The following is a 27571-nucleotide window of genomic DNA, read 5'->3' on the forward strand; positions in this document are numbered from 1 at the left end:
AGTGACTGTTGTTAATGTATATGGTCCTAATTTAGATGACCCAATATTTATTACAACGATAGAAGCTGAATTGATAAGGTTTGCAAACACTTATATTTACACTTATACTTATATAGTTAGCATTAAGCAGAGCACAACATAGCTTCTGTGAAGAAGGGGAAAAAGCAGGGAAAATGCTTGCAGCTTGGTTAAAAAAGCGCTGTATGTGCAATACTATTAGCAACATCAAGAAAATGGATGGGACAATTACCAAAGATCAGAAAGAAAGAAATTCAACCTTTGTTAGTTTCTTTGAAAAATATATATTCATCTGAAGCCTTTAGCACACTGGAAGATATGCAGATACAGAGCTCCCAAAATTTAGTACAGAAGATAGAAACTTGAGTCATCTCTCACTCTATCAGAAGTCAAAGAAGCAATAGCAATTCCTTTTCTCACAATAAATCACCTGGACCCGATGGATATACAGCTGAGTTCTACCAGACATTTCAGTCCGTACTTAGTCCAATCTTACTGCAAACATGTAATAATATGTGGTTAACAGACATGACTTCACTATCATTTAGAGAGTCTCTAATAACCCTTGTATATAAAAAGAGTAAAGATCCATCATTGTGCAGTAGCTACCGCCCAATAAGCTTAATGAACTTGGACAATAAGGTTCTAGCCAAAGTATTTGCTTATCGGTGCTACCAAAAACCATACATCCAGATCAAACAGGAGTTATGAAAAATAGATATTCTTTAAATAATACAAGAAAAATGTTTAATTTGATTTATCATGCTAAACTCAGTAAATCAACATCAGCTATATGCACACTGGATGCTGAGAAGGCCTTTGACAGAGTTTAATGGAAGTACTTATTTAATGTGTTAAAAGTGTTTTGTATATGGGTAGGAATCTTATATCGCAGTCCACAGGCATCCATAGTGACTAACAGCTGTGTATTCAAACCTTTTGTTTATATAGAGGCACCAAACAAGGGTGTCTTATTTCATCTTTACTATTTAATTTAGCACTCGAACCTTTAGCCTGCAAAATAATAGAATCAGTCAAGATTAAAGGTTTAGGTGTTCATAAAAATGTTTATAAGATTGCTCTATAGGATGATGATGTTATACTGTTTTTAACAGATGTGCACAAATAAGTCTCAGCAGCTGAAAGTTGTCATTGAAAGTTTTGGTAAGATGTCAGGTTATAAGGTCAACTGGAGCAAAATGGAGCTTATGTATCTCAATTCATTATCATTGAATCATAAGATTGCTCACCCAGTACGAGTTACAACAGAGATAGGGTATCTGGGGCTGAGAATAAAGTCTAGCTTGAAAGCTACCAGAGATGTTAATTTAAGAGACTTGTTAAATAAAATAAATGGGGATATACTCAGATGGAAATGCTTATCTATTTCCATGTGGGGTAGAACTAATAAAGTCAAGATGTCAATACTACATAAAGTAAATTATACACTGAAAATGCTACCTGTGGAGATTGACAAGAAATGGTTTGAGGCACTGCATAAAACGATTACATCTTTGGCCTGGAAAGGGAAAAAAGCTATTTGTTCTTTTGAAATACTTACTGTAGCATAAATTAAGGTGGGTTAGACCTTTTTTACAATTATTACTTGGCATTTGGCTCAGTTCAAGCAAAGGAGTGGTTTAAATCAGAAAAGAAAAGGATTGGGTACAAATTGAGCATGATACAGTATCATAGCTAGGTATCTCCTTAGAAAGTTTGTATTATAGCAGAGAATGCCCTAAATCTTTACTTGAAACACCATTGGTTCTTCTTTTAAAAAGAAGTTCTTATTTGGTTGATAATAATAAGAAGTATATAATAAGATGATAATCAGAACAAGTTGGTTCTTATTAAAAAGCTGCAATAAAATATTATCTTATGATGCTTCACTATCTGTACATCAACCAGCTGTTAGTAAATTGGGTCATGTGATTAGAGATAACAAATTGTTGTCCTTTTCTGAATTATCTCATCAAACATCTCTTCCAGCGAATTTGTTTTTAAATTACTCAAAACTTAAAAGTGTACTGTCTAAAACCCTTTCTGCTAAGTAAATTAAAACAAGAACTGGATAATTACAGCAATAAACTATTGCAGACTACCATACAAGTGAAGGCTTGGACATTTTACAACCTTCTCAATGTAAGGTCAGAGAAGTCTTTTGATATGTGTGCATCTCAGTGGACAGCTGATCTCTGTGTAGGGTCAGAGGACATAGACTGTGATATTGTGTTGCATAATGTTAGTTATCCATTTAGAACTATACATAACAAACTGCTTGAGTACAAAATTTTAAACAGACTCTATTATACCCCAGAAAAACTGGCATAAGTGGCATAATACAGGAATGTGTTCCAAATGTAACACACATAAAGGATCACTATCGCACTTTGGTATTGCACTTGGCACTATGGTATTGTCAGCACATACAGTCATTCTGGACCTCCACAGTGGGAAAAGCTCTCAGGCACCTAAATATCTCAATTCCACTTACTCCCATTACATGTATCCTTGGTGATTTATCAAAGGTTAAAGCAGCAATTCAACATAAAACTACTTTTTTGACTCTCTGTATTATTGCTAAAAAATAATATTGTGAGAATGGATGGACAGTACAGGACCATCTTACAAAGAATGGATTAAAGAGGCTGTATCACAAGTTACATTTGAAAAGATTTCATATAATTAACAGGGGAAACTTAAGGAATTTTTGATGCCCATTAGAGACATACTTGAATGGCACTGGATGTTAAGAATATTAGTAGGACGTTTTTGGATTATTTTTTTGTGAATGTACGTTTTTCTTTTTGTTATTGTCTAATAAAGAACAAAAATGAGTGAGTGAAAACAAAAATAAAAATAACAAAGTCATCCAAAGTTGTGGGGTGGAGGTGGGTTAAAAAAGACATTGAAAAATTATTGAAAATAAAAAATTATTTTCTTTATCTTTAAGTTTTAAACTCAGTGTGCAACCTTTCGTAGCAAGCCATGTATTTTTCCAAGACATACAAAGCTGGAAAAACAGATCTACATAGTTGTTTCTTCAAGACTTTCTAAGTTAAAACAGTTATTTTCTTACATTCTTAAATAGATCAATAATGGATTCAATTTCCATCTGTTACCTTCATTCTTACTGGCAGGATCTCCAACTTTCAGATGAAAGTGGTGAATGTATCAATGTTATAATAATATATGTGTTTTCCTTGTGTTCAGCTTTTAACACGCCTTTATTTCACGCATTACTACTCTTGTACTGGAACTCTCAGGGGATGAGGGAGTTCGTCTTGGGGTGAAAAACACTTTCTTATACTATGTATATCTTCAGGGTTGTCAGGATTATCTCCTGCCCTTCTCCTTTTCCATCTCTCTCTCACAACAAATTTCCTGATCCTTGCACACAATCTATGGAAGTCTAAAATAGAGTGGGAATATGTAAAAAAAAAACGTTTTAATTTATGGGTGGTTTTGTGACCAGCATCATGGCTTTGTTTCAGCCACCTTGTTAAGCCCAATTAAGATGTCAATCATTTTTAGCAACATTTGGAAGTGTAAAGATTCTCCACCAGTAAGGAATCAAAGGTATTTCCTCAGATGTCTGAAGGATAGGGACATAGACACAGCAGTTAGTGTATTAGTCTTGAGGGAAGAACCACAGTTAACTCTTTCTGTTGTTATATCTAGTCACTTCCTAGGATGCACTATCCGAAAGATGACCTGCTCCAGGGTTGTGGCAGGGATGAACACAGTCAGCTCGCCACAACATATTTTCCACAACTAGGAGTTATGGTTCTTTCTGATTCTTTTATTCATTTTTTTCATTTTTTTATCACTTATATATAATTCATTAGATAAATGAAACTTATCATCATGTTTGTAACACAATACAACTGATTCTAAATAATTCTCAAGAACTTGTGTTGGAGACCCTTGTTTTAAAGTTAACTGTGATAAAGTATTTGACAGATCAGGTAGTTTGTTGTTTACTTAAACATTATTTAGGGACTTTGACAGTATGCCCAGGCGATGCATTACATACCTGTTACATCGCCCTGCTAATGGAGATATGTGTGTCCTCCATCTAGGAGAAGGGATTTGCAGTTTAGGTAGTGCAGACGAAATTGGGGAAATAGTAAACATCAAGACAAGGTGATCGCTTGTAACTATTCATAACACTATTAATAAAATGTTAAGGTATAGTTTACAAACAATTGCTGTTATTACTACTGCTGCACTGGTTTCACAGAGGACAATGCATTCCATAATCATTACAGGGACTATGGCATTGCAAAACTGCATAAACAGACTTGCCACAATCAGCTGATACTACCCTTAACTGTAAGTGACATTCTTGAAAACCAGCCTTTTGTTTTCTGCTTACCTGCACTTCCTCATACTCTTGAAACCTCAAAAAGCAGTTCTCATTATCTTTGACTTCTTCAGGGAGGTAAAAATGCTAGTCATCTAAAAGCTACAGTAGAAGTAAAACTGAACAGAATAATGCCAGTGGTGGAAATTATGTAAGCTTTGATGATTATTTGGATTCAACATTCATGAAATGCTATGAGCTGTAACAAAGTAGTTGGCACAGTTGGTATGTAATTCTTACATAATTTCCACCACTGGCATTATTCTGTTCAGTTTTACTTCTACTGTAGCTTTTAGATGACTAGCATTTTTACCTCCCTGAAAAAGTCAAAGAAAATGAGAACTGCTTTTTGAGGTTTCAAGAGTATGAGGAAGTGCAGGTAAGCAGAAAACAAAAAGCTGGTTTTCAAGAATGTCACTTACAGATAAGGGTAGTATCAGCTGATTGTGGCAAGTCTGTTTATGCAGTTTTGCAATGCCATAGTCCCTGTAATGATTATGGAATGCATTGTCCTCTGTGAAACCAGTGCAGCAGTAGTAATAATAGCAATTGTTTGTAAACTATACCTTAACATTTTATTAATAGTGTTATGAATAGTTACAAGCGATCACCTTGTCTTGATGTTTACTATTTCCCCAATTTCATCTGCACTACCAAAACTGCAAATCCCTTCTCCTAGATGGAGGACACACATATCTCCATTAGCAGGGCGATGTAACAGGTATGTAATGCATCGCCTGGGCATACTGTCAAAGTCCCTAAATAATGTTTAAGTAAACAACAAACTACCTGATTTGTCAAATACTTTATCACAGTTAACTTTAAAACAAGGGTCTCCAACACAAGTTCTTGAGAATTATTTAGAATCAGTTGTATTGTGTTACAAACATGATGATAAGTTTCATTTATCTAATGAATTATATATAAGTGATAAAAAAATGAAAAAAAATGAATAAAAGAATCAGAAAGAACCATAACTCCTAGTTGTGGAAAATATGTTGTGGCGAGCTGACTGTGTTCATCCCTGCCACAACCCTGGAGCAGGTCATCTTTCGGATAGTGCATCCTTGGAAGTGACTAGATATAACAACAGAAAGAGTTAACTGTGGTTCTTCCCTCAAGACTAATACACTAACTGCTGTGTCTATGTCCCTATCCTTCAGACATCTGAGAAAATACCTTTGATTCCTTACTGGTGGAGAATCTTTACACTTCCAAATGTTGCTAAAAATGATTGACATCTTGATTGGGCTTAACAAGGTGGCTGAAACAAAGCCATGATGCTGGTCACAAAACCACCCATAAATTAAAAATAGTTTTTTTTTTTACATATTCCCACTCTATTTTAGACTTCCATAGATTGTGTGGAAGGATCAGGAAATTTGTTGTAAGAGAGAGATGGAAAAGGAGAAGGGCAGGAGATAATCCTGACAACCCTGAAGATATACATAGTATAAGAAAGTTTTTTTCACCCCAAGACGAACTCCCTCATCCCCTGAGAGTTCCAGTACAAGAGTAGTAATGCGTGAAATAAAGGCGTGTTAAAAGCTGAACACAAGGAAAACACATATATTATTATAACATTGAAACATTCACCACTTTCATCTGAAAGTTGGAGATCCTGCCAGTAAGAATGAAGGTAACAGATGGAAATTGAATCCATTATTGATCTATTTAAGAATGTAAGAAAATAACTGTTTTAACTTAGAAAGTCTTGAAGAAACAACTATGTAGATCTGTTTTTCCAGCTTTGTATGTCTTGGAAAAATACATGGCTTGCTACAAAAGGTTGCACAGTGAGTTTAAAACTTAAAGATAAAGAAAATATTTTTTTATTTTCAATAATTTTTCAATGTCTTTTTTAACCCACCTCCACCCCACAATTTGGATGACTTTGTTATTTTTATTTTTGTTTTCACTCACTCATTTTTGTTCTTTATTAGACAATAACAAAAAGAAAAATGTACATTCACAAAAAAAATAATCCAAAAACGTCCTACTAATATTCTTAACATCCAGTGCCATTCAAGTATGTCTCTAATGGGCATCAAAAATTCCTTAAGTTTCCCCTGTTAATTATATGAAATCTTTTCAAATGTAACTTGTGATACAGCCTCTTTAATCCATTCTTTGTAAGATGGTCCTGTACTGTCCATCCATTCTCACAATATTATTTTTTAGCAATAATACAGAGAGTCAAAAAAGTAGTTTTATGTTGAATTGCTGCTTTAACCTTTGATAAATCACCAAGGATACATGTAATGGGAGTAAGTGGAATTGAGATATTTAGGTTCCTGAGAGCTTTTCCCACTGTGGAAGTCCAGAATGACTGTATGTGCTGACAATACCATAGTGCCAAGTGCAATACCAAAGTGCGATAGTGATCCTTTATGTGTGTTACATTTGGAACACATTCCTGTATTATGCCACTTATGCCAATTTTTCTGGGGTATAATAGAGTCTGTTTAAAATTTTGTACTCAAGCAGTTTGTTATGTATAGTTCTAAATGGATAACTAACATTATGCAACACAATATCACAGTCTATGTCCTCTGACCCTACACAGAGATCAGCTGTCCACTGAGATGCACACATATCAAAAGACTTCTCTGACCTTACATTGAGAAGGTTGTAAAATGTCCAAGCCTTCACTTGTATGGTAGTCTGCAATAGTTTATTGCTGTAATTATCCAGTTCTTGTTTTAATTTACTTAGCAGAAAGGGTTTAGACAGTACACTTTTAAGTTTTGAGTAATTTAAAAACAAATTCGCTGGAAGAGATGTTTGATGAGATAATTCAGAAAAGGACAACAATTTGTTATCTCTAATCACATGACCCAATTTACTAACAGCTACTTGAATCCATACTGACCAATTAATTTGTTTTGACAGTATAGTTATTCTTGGTGATCTAAATAATGGTTGATGTACAGATAGTGAAGCATCATAAAATAATATTTTTTTGCAGCTTTTTAATAAGAACCAACTTCTTATTATTATCATCTTATTATATACTTCTTATTATTATCAACCAAATAAGAACTTCTTTTTAAAAGAAGAACCAATTGGTGTTTCAAGTAAAGATTTAGGGCATGCTCTGCTATAATACAAACTTTCTAAGGAGATACCTAGCTATGATGCTGTATCATGCTCAATTTGTACCCAATCCTTTTCTTTTCTGATTTAAACCACTCCTTTGCTTGAACTGAGCCAAATGCCAAGTAATAATTGTAAAAAAGGTCTAACCCACCTTAATTTATGCTACAGTAAGTATTTCAAAAGAACAAATAGCTTTTTTCCCTTTCCAGGCCAAAGATGTAATCGTTTTATGCAGTGCCTCAAACCATTTCTTGTCAATCTCCACAGGTAGCATTTTCTGTGTATAATTTACTTTAGGTAGTATTGACATCTTGACTTTATTAGTTCTACCCCACATGGAAATAGATAAGCATCTCCATCTGAGTATATCCCCATTTATTTTATTTAACAAGTCTCTTAAATTAACATCTCTGGTAGCTTTCAAGCTAGACTTTATTCTCAGCCCCAGATACCCTATCTCTGTTGTAACTCGTACTGGGTGAGCAATCTTATGATTCAATGATAATGAATTGAGATACATAAGCTCCGTTTTTGCTCCAGTTGACCTTATAACCTGACATCTTACCAAAACTTTCAATGACAACTTTCAGCTGCTGAGATTGATTTGTGCACATCTGTTAAAAACAGTATAACATCATCATCTTATAGAGCAATCTTATAAACATTTTTATGAACACCTAAACCTTTAATCTTGACTGATTCTATTATTTTGCAGGCTAAAGGTTCGAGTGCTAAATTAAATAGTAAAGATGAAATAAGACACCCTTGTTTGGTGCCTCTATATAAACAAAAGGTTTGGATACACAGCTGTTAGTCACTATGGATGCCTGTGGACTGCGATATAAGATTCCTACCCATATACAAAACACTTTTAGCACATTAAATAAGTACTTCCATTAAACTCTGTCAAAGGCCTTCTCAGCATCCAGTGTCCATATAGCTGATGTTGATTTACTGAGTTTAGCATGATAAATCAAATTAAACATTTTTCTTGTATTATTTAAAGAATATCTATTTTTCATAACTCCTGTTTGATCTGGATGTATGGTTTTTGGTAGCACCGATTAGCAAATACTTTGGCTAGAATCTTATTGTCCAAGTTCATTAAGCTTATTGGGCGGTAGCTACTGCACAATGATGGATCTTTACTCTTTTTATATATAAGGGTTATTAGAGACTCTCTAAATGACAGTGAAGTCATGTCTGTTAACCACATATTATTACATGTTTGCAGTAAGATTGGACTAAGTACGGACTGAAATGTCTGGTAGAACTCAGCTGTATATCCATCGGGTCCAGGTGATTTATTGTGAGAAAAGGAATTGCTATTGCTTCTTTGACTTCTGATAGAGTGAGAGATGACTCAAGTTTCTATCTTCTGTACTAAGTTTTGGGAGCTCTGTATCTGCATATCTTCCAGTGTGCTAAAGGCTTCAGATGAATATATATTTTTCAAAGAAACTAACAAAGGTTGAATTTCTTTCTTTCTCTTCTTTGGTTATTGTCCCATCCATTTTCTTGATGTTGCTAATAGTATTGCACATACAGCGCTTTTTTAACCAAACTGCAAGCATTTTCCCTGCTTTTTCCCCTTCTTCACAGAAGCTATGTTGTGCTCTGCTTAATGCTAACTATATAAGTATAAGTGTAAATATAAGTGTTTGCAAACCTTATCAATTCAGCTTCTATCGTTGTAATAAATATTGGGTCATCTAAATTAGGACCATATACATTAACAAAAGTCACTAACTTGGAGTTTCATTTACCAGTCAAACAAATAAATCTACCATCATGACACTCTATTTTACTTTTGAGTGAAAAGGGAGCAAGTTTATGAATAAGAATGTCAACAGCACCCTTTTTGGATGAAACTCCAGATCCATAAGCTTGTCCATCACAATTTCTACAGATGTGATGCACATCCTCAGTTTTCAAATGAGTTTCTTGCAGGAATACTACTTGTGTTTTTAACCTCTTCAATCTATTCAATATCTTAGAGCGTTTGGTTATACTATTGACACCTTTATTATTCCATGTCACAATGTTGAGAATTATCCATTAAACATAAACAAATACAGTGTAAGAGTGAGAGAGTATGTTACAATGTTGTATATCCCAACCACCAAAGTGATGACTCCAAAATGCTGTCTCAAGCTCCCACCCTCCATTCCCCTTCCCTTAATGATCATGAAGCTGAGAAAAAAAAACCTTGCTTTTTACTCACCCAAGTCAATCATTATACCAGTATCTAAATGTATTCGTTATTAGTATACAACTTCACAAAATAATGTACATAAACATTATTACATTTCATATCTTGCAACATATTGTACTCAGAGGGCAAGGCTATCTTTCCAAATTTCAATGTGTTTAAACAATACACAAAGCACGTAAGCTGCTTTAACACAACATAGCACAACATAGACACAAGCAGAAGAGATTATAAATTCTATCCAGTTAAATGAAATACATAGGCGTTACACCATGTAAGAGTGGGGAACGAGGCGGACAGATTTCACAGACGTCTGCTCTTTATTGTGCATAACTCATAACAGACACAGAACAGCAAAAACCCGCCAAGGCACCCAAGTGCCGCAAAGTGGTAATCCCCAAAACCCAAAGTGCCACAGCATCATAAACCCCAAATGGACGCTGTGTATGACATCCCCCATTCACCCCTTCAGAAGATGAAACAAACACAGTTCTTCCAGACAGTGAAAAGCACTGCTGGAAGTAGGGCTGGCCAGCACAATAAAAGCTATAAAAAATCAGTAATAAACACATTAAGCCAGGCTGGTCTGGACCTGACTCTGGCTGGCCATGGAGAAGGAGCTATGGGTTCCGGCTCCACCGGGACTTTGACCTTTCACCTGGGAGTCCAGAAGGGGCAGGCTCGGCCTCCACGTCAGAGTGTGTGGGCGCTGTCACTCTGCGGAGGCAGCTGGCGTGCCATCAAAAGAGAGGCAGAAGGTGGAGGGACCCAGCTACTCTGTGACCTGTAAAGGAGAAGATAAAAAGACTGTAGCTTGTGCTCCCAATTGGGCCTTCGGATCCACCTGGACAGCGATCCCAAGCGGCTTCATTCACCCTGTGCGACATGTCATTCCACCTTTCATGTGGCGCTGGCGTTCGGCCACCCTGCTGTGGGTGCGTGCCATTTTTGAGAGTCTGGATCACGCGTTCCACACACCCGTTTGCCTTCAGGTTGTAGAAAACAATGCGAATGTGTCAAATGCCTTGATCAGTCAAAAAAGACTCAAACTCTCCAGACACAAACTGCGGCCCATTGTCAGCGGTGTTCAGGGGAGCCCAGTCAGCTGTGTGATTTCAGGCCAGTGAGATTAGAGCAAAGCACACAGATATGTGTTAGACAAACAGTGGTGAAGTTACTATAGTACAAATGGTACCTGTGTGGCTTTTCCTCTTATTACTGCGGTCTTACTGTAGACTTTTTCTTGGTTCAAGAGGCTGTTATTGCTATTCCTACAGAGAAATATAAAATCCAGTTAACAGTGTAAAAATACATAACATGATCGTTTCTGAGTGTTACATTGCTCTGATCTGTCAGTGTGTGACCAATACTGTGTTACGCTGCTCTGGGCTTTCAGTGTGCGATTGATATTGTGTGTTACACTGCTCTGATCTGTCAGTATGATTTATGTTTGCTCTCCAGTCAAACAGGCCACATCCTCACAGTACAGTACAGTAAAGCCCAAAGAGATCAGGATAAACTCACAGTGTAATGCAATAAAACCAAGTGATTTCAGGTAAAAACCCAGTCTGTGGAGTAAACCCAGTGAAATTATGACAAAAGCACAGTGCAGTAGAACCTATGAGATCAGAGTAAAAATGCATTGCAATGAAGTAGAACCTATGAGACCAGGGTAAAAACACAGTCCAGTGCAATGAAGCCCAGTGTAATTGGGGTATAAAACAGGTCCAATGCAACAAAGTCCAGTGAGATCAGAATTTAAAAGAAGACTGTCGGGCCGAAAGTGTTCTAGCAGTAGAGTCTTTCATAACAATTTCTGTGAACCCTTCTGAGTGAGCAGCTCATAATTGATAGTTCTAATTTCCTTAAATGGAACATCTTTCACTTTCACTTCAACTCTGCTGAAAAAGGAGCTGCTGCTTTTGGTGAGTAATACAAATTAAATATTCTCATCCACACAGACAGGGATCAGGAGAGCCCAGACAGCTGTGGTATTTCAGTACAGCCCAGTGAAATTAGAGCAAATCGTACAGATGTGTGAGACTAGCAGAGCTGAAGTTATTATCTTCATCCAGGTGGGGCTGCACACTGGTGGCGGAGTGGGATTCCCCATTACTTGTAAAGCACTTTGAGTGGAGTGTCCAGAAAAGCGCTATATTAAGTGTAAGCAAATATTATTATTATAGGACGGACTGTGTGGTGTTGAGTTCTGTGTGGCTGTTCCTCTTATTATAACTGTCTTACTATACTTCTTCTTGGTTCAAGAGCCTATTATGGCTTCAGAGAAATTTAAAATCTATTTAACACTGTGAAAATACTGGACCTGTATCTGAAACATAAATACTTTGTAATGTGATCAGTGTTAAATATTGCTGATTTTCAGTGTGTGATCACTGCTGTCTGCTACACTGCTAAGTAAATGTCGGTGTCTGATTGTTACATTGCTCTCATCTGTCAGTATGTAATTGATACTGTGAGTTACACTGCTGTGGGCTGTCAGTGATTGATACTGTGAGTTACACTGCTCTGATCTGTCAGTGTGTGATCGATACTGTGTGTTACATTGCTCTCATCTGTCAGTATGTAATACTGTGAGTTACACTGCTGTGGGCTGTCAGTGATTGATACTGTGAGTTACACTGCTCTGATCTGTCAGTGTGTCATCGATACTGTGAGTTACACTGCTCTGATCTGTCAGTGTGTGATCGATACTGTGTGTTACATTGCTCTCATCTGTCAGTATGTAATACTGTGAGTTACACTGCTGTGGGCTGTCAGTGATTGATACTGTGAGTTACACTGCTCTGATCTGTCAGTGTGTCATCGATACTGTGTGTTACACTGCTCTGATCTGTCAGTGTGTGTATTTATAAATGCTATCGTACTTGAATTGGTCCTTGTTCTTGTTTTTATCTTTGTCTAAACAGGATTATTGTGACTTGGGACAGTCAATGGGGAATTCTCAGTGCCCATCAGAAAAAAGGTATTATTATGATTTAAACTTAAAATCATAATAATGTGTTTAGAAGACAACTCAGTTCCAGGACAGCTGGTCCTGCCATTCAAGTCCTTTTCTGTCTTTGGCTGTGGATTGGCTGCTGACTGTGTCTCGGTCTCTCTCTTCCCACTGCTCCAGCATGTCTTCGGCCTGCCTGATGTCCGAGCAGCAGCAGGAGGCAGTAGAGAGCTCTCTGTTTCCCGATCTCGAGCAGGAGGACATAGGAAGCTCCGTGTTGTCTGAGCCTCAGTGCTCCATTTGCTTGGGCAGTTTCTCCAAGCCAGTGATTATCCAGTGTGGCCACGAGTTCTGCCAAGACTGCATCGAGTCCTTCTGGGTCGACCTCGTGGTCACCTGTCCCCAATGCCACAAGGTGTGTGAGCGTGCGAGCACAGTCAAGAGAGAGGAGGTGAGTTGTAGTATTGTTTTCTGCGAGGGCTGCAGGGTGACACAGAGGCTGCGTCTCTTTTTCCATTAGAAGCTTTCCTGACAGTCAGGCTACGGGGAACATTTTGAAACCCAGATACACTTGCTGGAGAATCCTGGTGTGGCAGGTGCACAGTGTACACTGTGAGATGGGTAGACTTTAGATGCCCTGTGCTCCTGGTGCAACAGCAAACACTCTGACCTGGGGGATGTCAGAGAGAGATGCCCGTCCAGTGGGCATCAGCACTCTGCTCCACACTTCCACTACCCTCTGTGTAAAGTTAAATGCCTCCTGGTCTCAGTTCTAAATGTTGTCTCCCACCTCCAGGGCTCTGGCAAGCCCATTCAGCTGGTCCATGTCAGTCCTGATGGCTCCCTCCTGTTGAAAGAGAATGTGCTTCGGCAGTGTTTCCTGCGCTCAGATGTAAGGGAGACTCCACTCTGTGTGGTGGCCATTGTCGGGGAGAGGAGGAAGGGCAAGTCTTTCCTCCTCAACTACCTCCTGCGCAAACTGTCTAAAATGGTGAGAGCACCCCACCCCCTCCGCTCTCTGTATAAAGCAGTGTCATACAGCCCTGACATCCCACCCCCACCACTCTCTGTGTAAAGTCCCGTCTTATGACCATGGTTGTGAATGCTCCTTTACCTGTGAACACAGGACATCTGGATGAGTGACGATGAGGCTCTGCGAGGGTTCGAGTGGCAGCCTGGAACTGAGACCATGACGAAGGGTGTGTTCATCTGGAGCCAGCCTCTGTTTCTGGAGACACAGGAGGGCAAGGCAAGGGCTGGGCAAGCTGGGAATTCATCTGTTGTAGGGGGCGCAACTGTATGACTCAGACAGGTGCAGGTTGAACTAAGTCAGAGAGTCTTTCACAGACCCTGCAGGCATCCTGAATAAGCAGGAATGAGAGCTCTACTGACCCTCACCAGCCCCTGTTACCCACTTGTCCACACTCAGGGCATCTGTGTGGCATTCTCTGCTCAGGAATGGGAAGGTTTTGGTGCATCAAATCACCAGACAAATAAGAGGAGGTCATTCCCATCCAGTCTGATTGGTACAGTAGTTAGTAGGCCATTGAGCCATTGGCTGGGCAGCTTGTTCCACACTCTCACCACCCTTTGTGTAAAGCTCTGTCAGCTCTGTGTTGGTACCGGAAGGGAAGAGGAGACAGATGACCACTGCATCTCTGATCAGAACATTCCGTTTTTGTCCCCTCTGTCCAGTTGGCTGTCTTCCTGGTGGACACTGAGGGATCCGTGGATTTGTTGCGGGAGACGGAGCTGAGCGTGAAGCTGTCTGCCCTGAGCGTCTTTCTCAGCTCACATATGGTGAGAATTGCGTGCCCCTGTCCCACCTTCCTTGATGACTCTGTACCCCTTGCTGTGCTCTGGAGAGGTGACGTCTCCCCTGTCCTCTCTCCCAGATCTTCAACGTTCATGCTGATGTGAAGAAAACAGACCTGGAATACCTGGAGGTACAGCACCCAGCCACGGTCTTATCCCCTGATGTGCCACACAGCACCTGCACAAGGGAGCTGTGGTGCAGTGGGGGGCTAAAACCGGGAACCTCTCAGTGTCACAGGTCCTTCAACTGGGACTGTGGAGCAATTGCAGTGCTGGGTCTCTCTGACCGGGGTATGAGTTTGCCCCCTGCTGGTGACGTGTGGCATGAGCACAGCACTGCATGACTCGAGGTGCTATTGTGTGTGATGCTCTGTGCTGCCTGGTTTTCCTCACAGGGCTATATAAATAGGCCAGTCCTATCTTTCCCCATGTGTGTCTGTCTGTGTATGTGATTGTATTTGTATATTTGTTTTATATGTGTATCCATGTTTATTTTTTATGAGTGCCTGTGTCTCTGTCAGACTGTCTGACAGATTCAAATTCTTCTCAGGATTATTGGCATGAGTGGTAAACTACACTGTTGCCAAAACAGAAACAATTAACTCTGCAATTACAGACAGTTTTAACAGAGAGAACCTACAGTATGACTTTCTCTCTCTCTGTCTCTGACACACAGCTGGCTTGTGTTTACTCTGTTTGCAGCTGCTGTATCTTGTGGCACAAAAGGGTGAAGGAGCCTTTAACCTGAAGCATTTTCAGGTATGAAATTTACTCTTGAGTGCAGTGAACACAAAAAAAGATCAGATCTCTTTTATCACCTGCAGACCAAGGCCTGTTTTAACTGATTGCGAGGTGGGGAGTAGGGTGATAATAGTTCAGACAGTTACTGAGGTGCCAGGCCATGCAGAACCTTATAGGTGAGCAAAAGGATTTTGACACCAACAAGAAACCTGACAGGAAGCCAGTGCAAGGACTCCAGGACAGGGGTAATGTGATCACGTGCACCTGGTTAGGAAGTCAAGCTAGGATCACTCCTAAATTCCTCAATTTTGATTGAAATTCCAGCACACTGCTGTCCACAGATAGGGCTACTACACTGGCTTTACCTTAGTGTTACACAGGTGCACCATGACTTCAGTCTTGTTGTAGTTTAAGTTAAGGAAATTTAGAGTCACCTAGGGTTTTATATTAGAAATGCAGTTAGTGCAGAGACAGCCACTTCAGTGTCAGGCTTAGTATGGATGTAGATTTAAGTATCATCAGCATAGAAATGATAGATCAGACCATGTGATCTTTATAATTGACCACATAGATACAGGCAAATTCTGAATAGTATAGGCCCCAGCATCAGATAAGACCTGAACCATTGGAAGCAGTGTCAGAAACTGCAAACACAGCCACAGTCTCTGCAAACATGAGAAAGGAAGGTATCATGGTTAACAGTGTCGAAAGCAGCCATAAACACATTGTTTTTAGCAGTACCAATTTACTAAGGCATGCAGTGTCCAATTGAGAGAAAGCAGGTTTGCAGGCATCATAACAGTTGTCATAATATTGGTTTGGCTATTTCATCTATTTCAATCATTCTCATGCACATTATTACTTGAGCTGTACTGTAGAACAGCAAGTGAGGCTCTTCAATCTATAGAAATCGTTAGGATTTCATGACTTTGTGAGGTGAGCTGATATGAGATCTTTCTCAATCTCTGATAAAGGGGTTTGATTTCCTGGTGCGGGACTGGACACAAACTCGGGAATTTGGACAGTCTGGAGGATTCCGACATCTGGAGAGAATCATCCAGGTAGGAGAAATACTATGGACCTTATATACAGACGCAGCCATTCAAAGTGCGCGGTACAGACACGTACCGCGGGTAATTGGCTACGGTATCGCGTATCATGACGCGGTACGTGATTGGTTGACCGACAGGGGCACTCGTGCTCCGTTGGTCTGTTGTAGAAAGACTTACTGTAAATGTCTTTACTGTGCCCGTTGTAGATATTGAGTTTTACCACTGAAGGGAAATCTTAGTAGCTGAGCATAAAAAGAATAGGAGCATACTGCAACGCGTGTGAAGGCCATAAACGATATTAATTTTGGAAAATAAACATACAGTATATAGCTGGTCTTGGTACTTTAAAGAAAAAAATACACACCAGTATTCCATTTCTCCCTAAACATTTTAAGCTTCGAAGTCTTTAACTAACGTGATACCGGAGTCAACAAGCATACTTTTAGAATTTGATTAAAAGGGAATATAATATGGAATCGCGTATCTCAAGAATTTAATAACGGTATGATTATATTCATGTACTGCAACATGGCTGTGTAAGGCTGTTTCGCCTCCCTGTTCATGTGAGTTCCCCTGTAGCCTACTGGTCTAGGTGTGTGACTAACAATGTACAGGTTGTGTGTTCCAATCCAGCTGGTGCTGGACTTTTCTTTTAACAAACATTTCTTCGAAAAAATAGAATAGCGATATTATGGACAATCAATTGACTTTTATATTTCAAAATATCACAACATGATCGATTCTAAGTCATTTTTGATAACAATGAATAGTCACTTTCTTCCTTTCTGACAGCGGTTCCTGCTTCTATTGTGTGTGTGTGCAACAGAGTAAATTTTTATAGAGAAATGGAGGCTGAACAGTATGCGTTACAATATAAACATTAGATATGAATATTCAATACTTAAACGAGCACAGTTAAGACATTAAATATACATATACATACTGTATACAGTACAGTTTGCATACGGTAATATGTTTATGTTCCTAAATCAATCTCTTTTATGAGCATGTGAAAGGCATGGTGAATCACTGTACTTTGCATGATTGGAAACAAATGCGTGATTGCGAAATGCTGTGGTGTTACTTTTACAAAGACGGTCAATGAAAAAAAGAATGTTGACCAGGGCAATACTTTGAGTTTACACTTACAGCTTGTCCAAGGTCATTCATTACTAATACTATTAGTAATATCTTCGTTAAAGACTGATGGCCACAGCTCAAACATGAGAGGTTGAGCTTTATTAGCTCCACCTTGCAGAAATTCCGGATACTATTATTTTGCTTGTCGTATTATAGGAGAATTTACGGTAACTAGCGGTATTTACCGGTAACTCGCGGTATTTACCGGTAGCTTGCGGTAGACTGCGTACAGCATACCGGAAAATAATGTGGTATCGCCCGCGCATTTTGAATGGCTGCATCTGTATATATAACCCTGACCCGTGCTGTGAAAGGCAGAGAGATACTGATACTCTAGACCGGTCAGGAGCTACAACAGTGCCTCATACAGACAACTACAGGCCACAGACTAAGGAGAAGCAGTTCCTTCAGTCTGTCAGTGTGGGACACTCCTTTTGGATTAAAAAAGACTCTGTTCCTCCAGCTTGGCAGTGTGGGACACACCCTTCAGACTAAAGAGACTCAGTTCCTTCAGACTGTCATTTTGGGACTCAAGACTAAAGAAACCCCCTCCAGAGCCTGTTCCTTCAGGCTCAGAGCTGCATTATTTTAGACACAGAGGGATGGGATCCTACCCCTTTCCTGTCGACATGTCTGTCTGTGCTTTCAGCGCTTGGAGGAGTCAGGGACAAACAAACAGGTTCTGAGGATCCTCAGGGAGAAGAGCCCATGCTGCCACCTCATGCCCTTTCCTGGGGACCGACTGCTTTGGAGTCAACAGGGAACCATGCAAGGTAAAAACCGGACAGCTCCACTCCCAGAGCAGCTGCCCTAATCTTGTAGACAGGTGTTCTGGTCAACCACAGGGAGGTACTGTTGAGTAGCAAACCAGCTACAGGTAGCTCCGGGTGGTAAAGTTCTGCAATGCTGTGAGTTTGTTAATGGCCTGGAAGCATGTGTGGTACAATGCAGGGAGTGTTTGGTGTGGAGGGTGGAAACCCAGATTAAGGAAGACACGTTGCCATGGAAACCAAACCAGACTTGAATAGGTGAATGAACTGCAGCTGTAGAAGTGGTTTAAAAGGGGGGGAACATCCAGCAAGAACATAGTGTGGCTGTGGCTGCAGTAGTGAAAGGACAAATGTGGAGGCTCTGCTGTGGGAGAGCCGGGCTGAAGCTTGACAGTAGCGGCTGTGAGCTGCTGTGAGCCGCTACTAGTCGGGACGATATTAGAAGAGTGTGCCGCCATGTCTAGTATGAGTGAATAAAGAATGATTCGCTGATGAATTAACCTTGTGAGGGGGTGGAGACGAATGACAATTCCAGCGGGGATTATGAGAGGAATAGCCTGCGGGGAAAAGAGTGAAAACGTCAGTCTGTGAGGAGACTGACAGAAGAAACTGAGCTTTATGAGATCATAGAAAAGATTTAAAGGGACAGCATCCTGCTAGTGTGTGAGAGCAGGGCTGTCGTGTCCACTGTATGTGTGAGTTGTGAGTAAGTGTGTGTGGATCAGAGAGGGTTGTGTGGTAGAGGGACCCTCCCCCTGGCAATACATTGTTATCGGGGAAGCGAGTGGGGTCTATCTAGTTGCACCCTCTGGGAGATAATGCGGTGGTGGCTGGGCACAATGAAGTGAGCTGGCAGCTACGTAGGTGTAACACAGTGGTGCGCTGGCAGCTGTGAGTTCATTACCTAAAGGTGTGAGAGTGAGAAACCAGAGAGGTTGTGAGTGTGTGTTAGAGAGGGACAGTGTGTTGGGTCTCGGCACAGTGTGTAGTGCCGAATAGACTCTGTGATGTAGGTAGTGTGAGCTTGTGTGAGCCACCGGGTTGTAACTCAACCTGGTGGCGTCAGGGGAGGACATCATGGCTGGAGGTGGACCTGGGAATCTGAGGCACCTGTTGAGTGTGAAACAGTGACCTAATGGAGTAGAAGCATGAGGCTCTGTGTTGGGGTCTGGAAGCAGGAGGTTCCTAGCAGTGAGGAGAAACGGATGAACTGGAGACTCTGAAGTCAAAGGGCCCAGATGTAATGGATTATGGATTTATGTATCCTGCTACCTCAATGATGTGGTTAGTGTGATTGCCACCCTCAGTGGAAAGTGTGTGTATGATAAAGAAAAGAAACCCCAAAGAGCTTATAAAGGAGTGTGACAGGGAGAATGAGAGCCTGATCATGCCCAATGTGGTGTTAACTACCCCCATGGCACCACACAGGTTACAAACAAGAGGAGGACATCCAGCTTCTGTAGTAGATAGCAGATCATTGATCTGAGAATCTCATCCAGCTGGATAGCTTGTGCCACACTCTTACTGCTCTTTGTGTAAAGATGCGCCTTCTGCTCTCAGTTTTAATGCACTTGTTTCCATTTGTGTCTGGTTTGTGGTTTAGTGTTCATTTTGAGGAAATCCACTGGGTTGCATGTGTCAGAGTTTGTGAGGATTGTGAATAGCAAAAATTAGTAGTCTAGTCTAAATTCAAGACTAGCTTCTATTACTCATTTGTTTTCTCGTGTTTTTCTAAGAAATGAATGAACAGTTTCAGCACTGCTTGAAAGAGTACATCAACCACATTGTCCAGGTCCTGCAGACAATACAGTCAACTGTGACAGGAAAGACACTGGCAAAGATTTTCAAGGTAAGACATTATTCATTGAACCAATCAACAGCCATCAATACACCACTAGGGTAAAACACATCAAAGATCATGTTAAAAAGTTAAAAACCAGTACAGTGCAGTAAAGCCCTATGGACTACAAGCCATACAGTGGATACAGTGTGATATGAACTGTTAGTTGTTTTGATGTGTTGTCTGTCAATTATTGAGAATGAATTCAGAAACCTTATTCATTTATTACAAAAAGTACAATAAATTTCTCTTGGTGCAGGTATTGACATAAATTCCAATAACACAAAAGGAATATCTATATATATATATTTAATGGCACATTCTACTGATATTTTCTGTAAATAAACACAGTATTAATTTTACATTTTATTACTTAACTGTGTGTATCGTTAAATTGTACATATCACTTTTTATCTGTAGATTTTGTTTTTGCACTACAAATGAAGATATACAGCTGATCACAGAGGAGGGATGAGAGAAGTGTCCTTGTTTGTAAGAGTTATGGCCTGGGGGAAGAAGCTGTGTAGGTGTCAGTCCCAATTTGACAGAACTGGGGCTAACTAGCACCTGCATAGCCTGTGATGGAAACTGTGAAGCTGTGACCCCACACTACACAATGAAACCACACTGAACTTGTTCTTGTCTTCACAGGAAGTGGCACATGTGATTCTCACAAGCACATACAGAATTTCCTCTCCTGCAGAGGTGTGTCCCTCTCTTCCCTGCTGACCCAGAAAACCTTTTCAACTGTTCTCTGTTCCTGTCTTCAGTTCCTTCAGAATACAGAGACTCAGTTCCTTCAGCCTGTCAGGATAGATCATTACTTGAAATGTGTGTTTCATTCCAGAACATCTCTATCAATGTCAGTTAAATCGGTAACTCCTTTGCTTCCTCCTCCAGCTAATCCATGCCCTCAACAAGCTCACTCTCCGGCATGTGAAGCAGGAGTTCACCATCTTTCTGAATGAGCAGGTAACAGTGTGTGAAAGTGTGTGACAATGTTAGTATAAAGGTGTCAGAGAGTGTGTGTGTGTTTGAACTCCTGGGCTTGTTGACCTTGCTCCCCCTTTCTTCAGAGAATGATCATGCACAACACCACACAGGGGATGAGGAGGACTGTGGAGCTGAAAGAGGCTGAGCTGAAGGCCCGTGTGCAGGGTGAAGTCAGTCAGCAGGATTTCCAGAAACTCTTGGAGATCCTGGGCTCTGAGCGTGAGACATTCCTGAAAGAATATACTCTCCTCATCATCACGAGGGAGAAGCGGGAATTCGCCAACTTTCTGAATGAGCAGGTGAGTGTGTGTGTGAGAGTGTGTGTGTGTGCGTGTAAGAAACTGGGGGGGTGTGAGACTGTGTGTGTGCATGTAAGAAACTGGAGGGGGGAGGGTGAGAAACAAGGAGGGTGTGGAAGACTGAGTGACATCGGTTTAGACAGTGACGATGCGCAGGAAAGGTTTTCTGTTTGCACCTAAGACCGCTGTCTTTCTGCAACTAAAGCCTGTATTCAACTAGAGATAAATGGCATCTTTCTGTCCTGTTTTGTTTATGCTTGAAAGACTTCTGACACTGTCTTTTCCCTGTATATTTTTTTGATATGTTAAAGTCTAGCCTACTTTTAATGTATAATAAGGAAAGTGTAACTTCAGTTAAGTGAGCATATCTTACTGAGTGCTAGGAGAAACCCATTCTCTGTGATATGCTCCCCTTCGGCTTATTGAATTAAAGATCTCTGTTTGACAATCTTCTGACAATCTTGTCTGGAAAGCTGAGTGAAGACTGAGTTTTTTTCTTTGAGGGTTTGTGAATGAGAAACAAGGAAGGTTTGTGTGTGAGAGTGAGAAACATGGAGGGTCTGTGAGTGATGAAGAAGAAGGGTATGAGAGTGAGAAATTAGGAAACAAGGAGGGCGTGAGAGTGTGTGAGAAAGAAACAAGGAGGGTGTGAGAGTGTGTGAGAGAAACAAGGAGGGCATGAAAGTGTGTGAGAGAAACAAGGAGGGTGTGAGAGTGTGTGAGAGAAACAAGGAGAGCGTGTGAGTTGTGTGAGAGAGCCTGAGGAACAGTGAGTCCGTCTCCCAATAATGCTCCAGCCGCCTACAGTATATGTCAATATTATATAATATGTCTTTGTTGTAAATGTCTGTAACATGTCTGTAGATTTTATTTTACTTCTATTTTTTGTTTTGTTCTATGTTAATTTTATTATTTTTATTTGCTTTGGCAACACTGATTGTACCCATCAGTCATGCTAATAAAGCACCTTGAATTTAATTGAATTGTGTGTGAGAGAAACAAGGGGGGTGTGAGAGTGTATGAGAGAAACAAGGAGAGCATGTGAGTGTGTGAAACAAGGAGGGTGTGAGACTATGTAAGAGAAACAAGGAGAGCGTGTGAGTGTGTGAAACAAGGAGAGCGTGTGAGTGTGAAACAAGGAAGGTGCGAGAGTATGTGAGAGAAACAAGGAGAGCATGTGAGTGTGTGAAACAAGGAGGGTTGAGAGGCTGTGTGCGAGAGAAACAAGGAGGGTGTGGGACTGATGAAGAAGGGTGTGAGTATGAAACAAGAAGTGTGTGTGTGTTCTACTTATAATCCTTCTGTTTTCTTTTTTTGAAGTATATTATTCGGAGACGAAATACTACAATGAAGGGCAAATACATATAGACTCTGCAAAATATTACAAAACAACATCAAATGTATTAACTAAACAGCAAAGACAGCCAGCACATTATAAACGTTACATTAGGGGTCACAGAAAATAATTAGGTTCCATGCAACAAGATTTGTGTAAACTAGTTTTCCAAGAGCATTTTTAGATTGCAGGCAGAAGACAGGGTACTCCCAGCATGGGAAGCCAGTTTATCTACCAGCATGTCTTTGGAGTTTGGGAGGAAACAGGAGCACCTAGAGAAAACCCACATGAACATGCAAACTCCACCCAGATAGAGCCCCAGGACCAGAACTGATATGAAGGCACCAGCGGCGCGAGACAGCGATACTAACCATGGGTCCCCTCATCTTTCTGAAGATTTGATATTTTCACACTCCTGCTTTCAAGCTGTTGTGCAGCAATGTCCTCTCTGTGTTTCTCTTTCCCCTAATGTTTTCATTACAGTTCAAGTCCTGTGACTGCTAGAGGTATTTCAAGAACCTTCTGGTTCTGACCTACAGCATACAGCAACAGAATTATCAGTTATGATCAGTAAGAATTTCTTTATTTTCCATTATTGTTACTACAAAGCAATCCTACTTCTTGTCTGTCACAATATCAGGGAGCAGGGTGTCACAGGGAAGGCAGGAGGGGTGCCCAAGTTAGTTATTTTAAAACAGAACAATGGCTCGGCCACAATAGCACTTAGGTGCAAAAGTGATGATTTATTAGGACAGTGCTCCCAACAAACCAACAAACAATTATATATAGTGGAAAAGTAAAGAAATGAAACAAATATACACAAAAAATAATAAACCCTTCCTCTGATAATTACAAACCAGGAGTCCCAACACACTTAGGCCCTATCAGCTCTCTCACACAGCTAAGTACAAATAAACAGAAAATATAATGTTAGCCCTTCAGAGTTTGTGTTTGTGTCTGATTTACTACAGATAACAGGAAACTGATTTTAAAATAAATTCTGGTAATGTTTTGCGTGTATGAAATGGGAAACTGCCAGCCAAGCCACGAGGATGCACCCTCATGAGCTAGCTAACTGACAGGAAAGTGGATGCACAACACATGTAACTTGTGGGATAATGTGTGTCGTGTACTGTACCATCCGTAAAACCACACAGGGTTTTAAAAGGACCTAAGATTTGAAAAGGTTCTGCTTGAAGTCAGATCTTACTCTCTGACTTCTCTCAGATCTTAGTCTCTGCGCTCTATGTGTCTTAGATACTGAGACAACCTGACTTCCAGAAAACCATTTACTCCTCTGAAAGCTCCAGTAGAGTTTATGGCTCGCTCCCAAACCTCAAGAAAGAAACATTATCCAAAAATGTTCTCGGACATCCCTACAATGGTTCACCTTGCAGACAATATTGCGAGGAACTGAGGATCCTTTGATATGTTAAAGTCTTGCAAGGAGGGTGTGTGAGTGTGTTAGAGTGAGAAACATTGAGGGTGTGTAAGAGGGAGAAACATGGAGGGTGTGAGAGTGTGAGAAACAAGGAGGGTGAGAGAGTGATAAAGAAGGGTATGAGTGTGAAACAAGGAGTGTGTATGAGAAATGAGGAGGGTGTGAGTGTGTGAAACAAGGAGGGTGTGTGAGAGTGAGAGTGTGAAAGAAACAAGAAGGGTATGTGAGGGTGAGAGAAACAAGAAGGGTGTATGTGTGAAATGAGGAGTTAGTTTGTGTGATTGAGGGTGTGAGAGTGTTTGTGTAAGAGAAACAAGGAGGGTGTGTTAGTGTGTGAAACATGGAGGCTGTGAAAGTGTGACAAACAAGGAGGGTATGAGAGAGTGTTTGTAAGTCACATTGTCTGTGTATTTTACTGGATGCCACTGGGATGTCTTCTGCTTGTTTCTGGGGTATTTTTGGGTGGGCTCCATTTTGTTTCTGGGGAGTCCTGAGCAGTGCAGAGGGTGTAGTGTGATGCCCTCCACTCTAAAGTGACTTTGCACTCTGTTTCCTCAGAGAAGGTTCATGCCCGACCCCACACAGGGGATGAGGAGGACTGTAGAACAGAAGGAGTTCGAGCTGCTGTCCCATGTGCAGGATGAAGTCAGTCAGCAGGATTTCCAGGAGCTCTCAGAGATCCTGGACTCTCAGCGTGAGACATTCCTGAAGGAATACACTCTCCTCATCATCAAGAGGGCGATGCAGGAATTCACAAACTTTCTGCATGAGCAGGTGAGGGTGTATGTGAGAGTGCGTGTGTATGAAAGAGAGTGTGAGAGTGAGAAACTGAGAGGAAGTGAGAGAGTGTGTGTATGTAGCCCGGGAAAGAACACACCGTACTACAATAAACTTAAATGGGGATTCTTTTTATTCTGGATCTGCATGAAATCATAAAAACTAGTGGTTGTATTATTTTCTGTTACAGAACTTAGATTGGATATAGTATAACCTTTAACTCGAAAGCTTTACATAGATATACATGGAGATATACACACAGCAGGATGCACAAAGTGCTACTAAAATAACAAAGACAAAAGAAAAAAATACGGTAGTGGCAATTTCCCTAAGGAAAGAAATACTCCACATTAGTCTGAATGCCACATTCTTCATTGGTCCCATTACATCACAGAAATATAAAAAAAAACTTGACTACTCACCCTTTTATCTCGTCTAATCCAAGACGCACAGAATATCACAGTCTTCTTTTAACACGCTCTGAACAATTTAAACAGAATAAGGTCATACTCAAAGAACAAAACAAATCATTTCCTCCACAAACGATGGTTAAAGAAATGCAAACTAACAAAAATGTAAGACCATTTACCGTTACGGACATTATTCCCACTAACCCACTCACACAGCACTGGAACCTCATGGGAGTCGGGATCACTTCATCCCTAAACATCCACCAATTTTGTCTAACTAATATATCACCCTCCTCTCATATATCAACAATATACATTTCATTTTTGATAGCTACACCATCAACTAAATTCTGAACATTAACCTCTGCATTCACATCACACGGAACCACACACCAAGCTCAACTTTACGATGTACACTTCCACAATTACTGGCGCACTGACGTCACTCATACGTGCATGTCTTAAAGCGACAGCTACCGATTTCAGTGTCAGGTTTCAAATATCCACTCCATAGTGTGATTCCCTCTGCTCTAAAATGACCTTGCACTCTGTTTCCTCAGAGAAGTATCATGCCCGACTCCACACAGGGGATGAGGAGGACTGTAGAACAGAAGGAGGTAGAGCTGCTGTCCCATGTGCAGGGTGAAGTCAGTCAGCAGGACTTCCAGGAGCTCTCAGAGATCCTGGGCTCTCAGCGTCAGAGGTTTCTGAAGGAATTCATTCTCCTGCAGGCGCAGCAGGAATTTGATGGCTTTCTGCATAAGCAGGTAAATATATGATTGTGTGGGAATATTTTGAGTTTATAGATGTGTGTGGGAGTTCACAGGCTTAATTGGGGTACCTCGTGCTTCATTCTGGGGTGTCCTGATGGACACTCCTTGTTTCTTTGTGTACATTTGCATTCTCCTGCAGGCGCAGCAGGAATTTGATGGCTTTCTGCATAAGCAGGTAAATATATGATTGTGTGGGAATATTTTGAGTTTATAGATCTGTGTGGGAGTTCACAGGCTTAATTGGGGTACCTCGTGCTTCATTCTGGGGTGTCCTGATGGACACTCCTTGTTTCTTTGTGTACATTTGCATTCTGTTAGGACACCCAGAGCCACCAGAGCATAGGCTCTTGTGTCCAGGGTGTTCTGGAGTAGTCTTCTGCTTGTTTCTGGGGTGTACTGGAATGTTCAAAATATATATGGAGCTATCCTTTACTTACTGTACTTACCCTTCAATGTTTTGTAGAGCAATAACATGCTGAAACGTCCAAAGAAGATGAGAGAGATGTTGGAGGTAAAGAAGACAGAACTGCTGGACTATGTAAAGGACAAAGTCAGCCAGCGGGAGTTTGAGGAGCTCTGCGAGTACACAGCCACTAAGAGTGAGAAGTTCCTGCAGATCTATCAGATCAAGTTTGGCCTGACTGTGGGCTGTGTGGTGACCATACCTGTGCTGACCGTGGCTGGGGGTGTGGCTGGAGGCGTGGCTGGGGCCTTCTTGGTCGGGGGCGCTATAACTGTGCAGGCTGGGATTGCCACAGGAACTATAGTCGGCACTACGGCCAGTGTATGGGTGGGTAGAGCAGCGTCAGCCGTCTACGAGCGGATCAAGAGGAACAGGCCATAACAGTGATACCTATCCTCTCAAACACTGAGCCATGGCTGGTGAGAGAGGCACTGCACTCTTTATCTTCAGGTGTCCTGTCTTGACTATGGCCACAGCTACAGGGTGCACCAGTGCAGACAAGGGAACCACTGTGCACTGTGCAGATGGGTGAACGCCAGGGGGTGCTACAGCATCTGGCAGAGTTTTCAGTAATGAGGAAATATCCACCAGTAGCCATTCCTGGTGCTGACTCTCTGTCCACAGTGTCCACAGAGCCCAACATTCCCCTACAGAGCTGGATTCACACCCTGTACATTGGCCTTCCTGCATGGGGGGGTGGGTAGGAATCCTCTGGATTTCTCTCCCGCACTCAAGAGCCAAGTCTGCTTCGCCTCTTACAGAGACTCAAAACCAGAAAAAGCCCTTAAACATTTTTCTTACTCACTGGTGCAGAGTAACTCCTCAGGTCTACAGTCTTAATTAGTGCAGGTTAGCTCTTCTCAGGTCTACAGCTAATAGGAACTATGAGCCTGCCCGACTGGTCTTTGAACTCTAGTGCAGAGAGGACTCCTTATGTACTTTGTGTCAAGCTGATTTTGACTTTCAGAGATTAAAGTCATATTACATATCCCGGTCGTCTGTGTTATTTCAATCTGATTCTATGTCAAAAAATAAATTTCCCATCAACTTTGAAATATCTCTGTTGTGTA

The 27571-nt window shown here is 40.9% G+C and overlaps 1 protein-coding gene across 1 annotated transcript; it reads left to right on the forward strand.

Annotated features, from left to right (window-relative positions):
• The first annotated feature begins 11597 nt into the window (after window positions 1-11597).
• LOC148664091 (RING finger protein 112-like) lies at window positions 11598-27489 on the forward strand. The gene is made up of 17 exons (XM_088631477.1): window positions 11598-11620; window positions 12623-12678; window positions 12832-13102; window positions 13448-13642; window positions 13778-13900; window positions 14347-14451; window positions 14547-14597; window positions 15169-15225; window positions 16182-16268; window positions 18049-18172; window positions 19906-20018; window positions 20661-20714; window positions 20910-20981; window positions 21086-21301; window positions 24637-24852; window positions 25826-26032; window positions 26502-27489. The coding sequence occupies exons 2-17, from the start codon at window positions 12647-12649 to the stop codon at window positions 26880-26882; spliced, it is 2304 nt and encodes a 767-aa protein (XP_088487603.1). The 5' UTR covers window positions 11598-11620; window positions 12623-12646; the 3' UTR covers window positions 26883-27489.
• Window positions 27490-27571: the final 82 nt, after the last annotated feature.

This window comes from Lepisosteus platostomus, chromosome 5, assembly GCF_059453375.1.
Source record: "Lepisosteus platostomus isolate fLepPlt1 chromosome 5, fLepPlt1.hap1, whole genome shotgun sequence".
Lineage (NCBI taxonomy): Eukaryota > Metazoa > Chordata > Actinopteri > Semionotiformes > Lepisosteidae > Lepisosteus > Lepisosteus platostomus.